Consider the following 5,200-nt stretch of genomic DNA (forward strand, 5'->3'; position numbering starts at 1 on the left):
TATAATTTACATTGTGTGTTCACCTCCCATAGTTAGATTTCTTTCTGTCATCACATATTTGACCCCTTTACTCCATTTACCTCTCTCCTCCCCCCTCCCCCCATCCCTTACTCTCTGGAAACCATTAGTTCATTGTCCAGGTCTATGAGTCTCTGTTTGTCCTGTTCATTTGTTGCTTTTAGGTTTATATCTCACATATAAGTTATATCATGTGATTTTCAACTTTTTCTGTCTGGCTTATTTTGCTTAGCATGATTATCTCATGAAATATTTAAGGCATACAAAAAAGAATCAATAATATTATAAATCATGCCCATGTACCCATCTCCTGCTTTAGAAATTAATATTGAAGACACATTTGAAATTCCTTGTGTGACTATCTGTGATATTGTGATTTATAAACAATATATAGTCGGTAATTTCTTAAATATATTTCCTTCCTGGTTTCTAGATCACAGCTCCCCCAGCCCTTGGAATTTGCTAAGTGATAAGAGCTATAAAGTTGTTTTTTACGTTAATGACATTACTTTTGGAATTCACCTGAGGATGGGGCTGGTTGCCAGGGAAGCCAACTCTGTGATTAGAGGGTTGGAACTTTCAGTCCCACCCTCTGACCTCCTGAGAGGAGAGAGGGGCTGGAGATTGAATTTAATTGCCAATGGCCAATGATTTAATCAGTCATGCAGTATGTAATGTAGCCTCCATAAAAACCCAAAGGTCGGGGTTCAGAGAACTTTTGGGTGGGAAAACACTTGGAGCTTTGGGGAGAGTGATGGGCCTGGAGACAGCATGGAAACTCTTGTGCCTTTTCCCCATTCCTTGCCCTATGCATCTCCTATATCTAGTTGTTCCTGACTTATATCCTTTTATAATAAACTGATGATCTAGTAAGGTAAATGCTTCTCTGAGTCTTGTGAGCTACTCTAACAAATTAATCAAATCCAAGGAGAGGCCATGAAGACCTCTGAATTATATAGCCAGTCAGTCAGAAGTACAGGTAACCTGATTTTGTGACTGGCATCTGATGTAGCAAGGTGTGTGTGGGGAGTTGGGGAAGAGTCTTGTAGGATTGAGACTTTAACTCGTGGAATCTGATACTATCCTTGCACTGATCGTGTCAGAATTGAGTTGAATTCTCAGACACCTGGTTGGTACCTCACTATTGCCTGTTGGTGACGTGGGAACCCCCATGCCTCCAAGTTGAAATTGGGTCCAGAAACCTAAAAGACTATCCCTCATCCCTTTCTCTTCCTTTCTTTCCTGAAGCAATTATGATTCTGAATTTGGTGTTTACTATTCGAATATGTGTGTGATTCGAATATGTGCTATACCATTAGTATGTGGGTATATATATGTATGTGTATTTATTTACAACGAATGGTGTTATTTTGTTTGTTTTTAAGTAGTATATGGTTAAGGGTCATTTTACACCTTGATTGTTCTGTCAACATTGACACACGTAGTGTTAGAATCTGGTAGTAACATCAGTTATTTCAATCACTGCATAATATTCTTTTATATAACTATTTCACATTTTCCTTGCTCATTATCTTGATGAAAGGCATTTAGTTTTCCATTTTCACTCTTACAGACAATACTGCAGTAAACATTCTTGTACCAAGTTTTTTCTTGGCATCCTAGGGAGTTACTCCAGGATTTATATTGGGAACTGGAACTTCTAGGTCAAAGACTGCATGGATTATGTCATTGCGTAAGAGCAAGGCACTGAGCTAGGCTGCCTGGGTTCGAATCACTACTCTGCTACTTGCTACCTTTCTCAGGAAGCAATGAGCACCAGCTATTTTCAGCCCTTCTCATGAGCATGCATGTCCTACCTCGACCCCTGGCATCAAGCAGTCAGCTTGGCTTAAGTCTCTGGCTGTGTCACATCCTGCTGGAGCCAATTCCCAGCTGCGACAGCCTGCTGCTGGAGCCAGAACCCAGCAGGCCTGTGGCTTCGTACGCAATTACTACTTTGCATTTCTGTACCAATTCTGGTCTATGGAAAGAGGTTTATTTTCAAGCCTGGAGAAATTTTCTTACTTTTGCCTTTTAATATTTTATGTATCATCACTCTGTGTTTGGAGGAGAGGGAGTACATCAAAGCGTGAACTTATTGTCACCCTAACCAGAAGTTGATAATGCTTCTATGACCTTTTAAAATAAGCACAAATCTTAGAATCATCTAATCATAGATTTTTGGCGCTAGAAGGGATTTTTGAGATAATGAAGGTCAATAACCTTATTTTATAGGTGAGGGAATTGTGGTCTCGAGAAATTAAGTGATTTACCGATGTCATATCTCTAGTTAATGGTGGAGGCAAGAATAGAACCAAAGCCTGTGAGTTCTCTCAATAGTCCTTTCGCCACTACAGCCACTATCACAGTTTTCTCTGTAAGTGATATTTGCATGAGACGTCTTTATTTTTAATAGAACTCAAAAAATAAATTAGAATTTAAGCAATTAGAAAAATGACACATTGTATTTTTAAGCTGATATATCATGTTTTCTTTCGAAAAAATATTGAGGTAAAAATAAAAGTACAATATTCACTACATTGAACTGAATATATTTTCATTAGAAGGCACTATATATTTTGACTGAAAAAAACTGCTGAATTTGGTTTCCTTGACTTTCTGAAACTTATTAGGATGGCCCCATCAATAATGGTGCTGATGCTTCCAGCCTCCTACAGCACAGGGTCTGAAAATGAACTGTGATGAATGGACACGGCCAGCATTTACAGTGATAGCCTATATTTCTGCTGTCATGTAGAAATGGCAGGTAGTTTAATTTAGAAGAAAAAAATTACTAAGAAAGAGCAAGTATTCCTTCTAATTAGAATTTCTGGACTTTTTTAGGATGTGACTTTAGAATCTGGTATGTTTGTTACAGCCTTTGGAATTGTTTTATTCTATTTCTAGATCTTTTAGCTGTGCCTAAGCATCCGTATGCTGCTATGGAGAACTGGGGATTAAGTATTTTTGTGGAACAGAGAATACTGCTGGATCCCAGTGTATCATCTATTTCTTATTTGCTGGATGTCACCATGGTCATTGTTCACGAGATATGTCACCAGGTATGAGAAAAAGGATCAGTAAGTATAATTGCTACCTATAGAGAATGTAGAATGATTTCAGATACTTAGATTAGGAGCTAAGTTATTATCCTCACAATTAAGTTTTAATTATATATAAAGCTGTGTAGTTTTTCTGTTGTTTCTGTCAGATGACAGCACAAACAAAAGCAAACACACTGATCATATTGAATAAGCAACTGTCATTCAGTTTAGTTGAGTAGTGAGATGGCACTGCCATCCAGCAGCTTCTTCGGAGACCCTATCCAGTCACTAGTCCTTGTCAACCTTGCTTTATTTTCTTGTGATTATTGGTGTGTATATATGGTAAGTGTAGTGATGGCAATGATTTATTGCATTGCTGAAAAATGCAGCTGAGTTTTGTGTATACGTCAAAATTTGCTTTTGCTGAAATCAATTTGTTATTCCCTTTTTCCCATCACACAGACACTTAGGAAGTCTTTCACTAACTCAGCCATAGACTCTTTGTTCTCAAATGATTGATTTTTTTTTGTCTTGGCATGTGTAAAAATTCATATGTAAATTAGCCAACTTTGTAGTAAAGCTAAGATAAAATTAATTTCATTTTGACTTTATGCACTATCTTACAATGAGTAGAAGGCATTACAGAGATTTTGCAATGCTTATTTGAATCTTGATTCTAGCAAGAAAAAAAACTGAAAATAAATGTTCATGTTAATAAAAAGCAACTTCGGTCCTGGTTACCTATAATTATGGATAGTTTTTGAGTCAAAACACCAGAAATCTCATTGTGATACCATATGACTTCAATTTGTTGTAAACCTAAAACCTTTTTAAAAAGCTAGAAAAAAATTAAGAAATAGTGATGTTGGAAAATGCTGTCAGTGAAAAAAGATGAACTGCTAAATTCTAATCCATGAATACTGACTTAATGATAAATTGGTCCAGGCCATATGACCATTTACCTAAATGGCAGTGAACCTGGAAGATGTTTGTACTTGTCATACTGGCCAGGTTGGACATGTGTTCCTTGCCTCAGAGACTCAAAGAGATTCATTGCAGAGGTAACTAGGGCTCTTCCACTGTGCTAAAGAGAAAGGTTTCCAGCTAAAAATACAATTCTTTGAGGCAAAAAGCACTTTCCTTTTTGAACATTCCTAGAAACAAGTTATCTGTATATTTCTATTGAAATAAAAGTACATAGGTGATGTCATCATTGTTCCTAGAATTGGATTTCATTTGTTCTTTGTTCTTATTTTCATGCTGTAGCTTGGTAGTTAGTGCTAGGTTACTTACTAGGAGGGAATGAACCAGAAGCTAGGAGAAACATATAATAGTTTTCACTATCATTGCTAAATTATTTTCTGTGTTATCCTCTCTCCCCACCTCTTTATTGTCACAATTCTTTTTTTCTTTAATATCACAAGATAGTTGTGTTTATTGAAGGAATATTACATGTCAAGTGCTCAGCATAGAACCTATTTTCCTGTGTAAAATAGGTAGTAAGTGCTTAATTAATCATAGTAAGTGATTATTATGTCAAAATGAGAGTCACAGTAAAACATCCCAGAAATGTGTAAATATGATCATTCTCCTCACTCAAGAGCAGTTGGATAAAAGAGGTCCAGACATGTCTTGTTTGGATGAAAATGCTCTTCCCCCACAAGCTGCCTAAGAAGCTGCAGGAAAGAGCATTCACTTGGGTGCCAAGCTTCCAATTTGCACTGATCAGGAACCTTCTTCTGTGTCAGTCAGGGCAAATGGCATCATGGAACAACCTTGTTTGCCTTCATCAACACCTTGCAGATCATCGCCTTTGTCATCTAGGTATCATCTTAAGACCAGTCTATCCCTCCCTTAGTGAGATAACTCTCAGTCCTCTATGGCAACCCCCCAAACCTTGCCACTCTACCTTCTGAATTTAAGAATCTGTTGTCTCAGTCATATCATTTAGTAGCTGCAAGTTTCTTAACTCTTCTGTGTCTCAGTTTCCTGTGTAAAATTGGTCTAATAATAGTATTTACAGTTTAGAATTGTTGAGAAGATAAAGAATTTTTTCCAAGAAAAGCAATTAGACTACTGCTAGACAAATCATACATACCCAATAAAATGAACTGTTATTACTATGATTTTCCACCGCT

General features: G+C 37.0%; 1 protein-coding gene across 3 annotated transcripts in view; it reads left to right on the top strand.

The window, feature by feature from the left end:
• The window catches only part of TRHDE (thyrotropin releasing hormone degrading enzyme), a 336,531-nt gene that overhangs the window by 179,200 nt on the left and 152,131 nt on the right, over positions 1-5,200 (top strand). For all 3 annotated transcript variants that reach the window (XM_015598568.2, XM_025041040.1, XM_006923754.3), the window contains one exon: positions 2,926-3,080. In XM_015598568.2, coding sequence (XP_015454054.2) covers positions 2,926-3,080 — 155 coding nt within the window. The remainder of the gene's footprint in view (positions 1-2,925; positions 3,081-5,200) is intronic.

This window comes from Pteropus alecto, unplaced genomic scaffold (genome assembly GCF_000325575.1).
Source record: "Pteropus alecto unplaced genomic scaffold, ASM32557v1 scaffold76, whole genome shotgun sequence".
Classification (NCBI taxonomy): domain Eukaryota; kingdom Metazoa; phylum Chordata; class Mammalia; order Chiroptera; family Pteropodidae; genus Pteropus; species Pteropus alecto.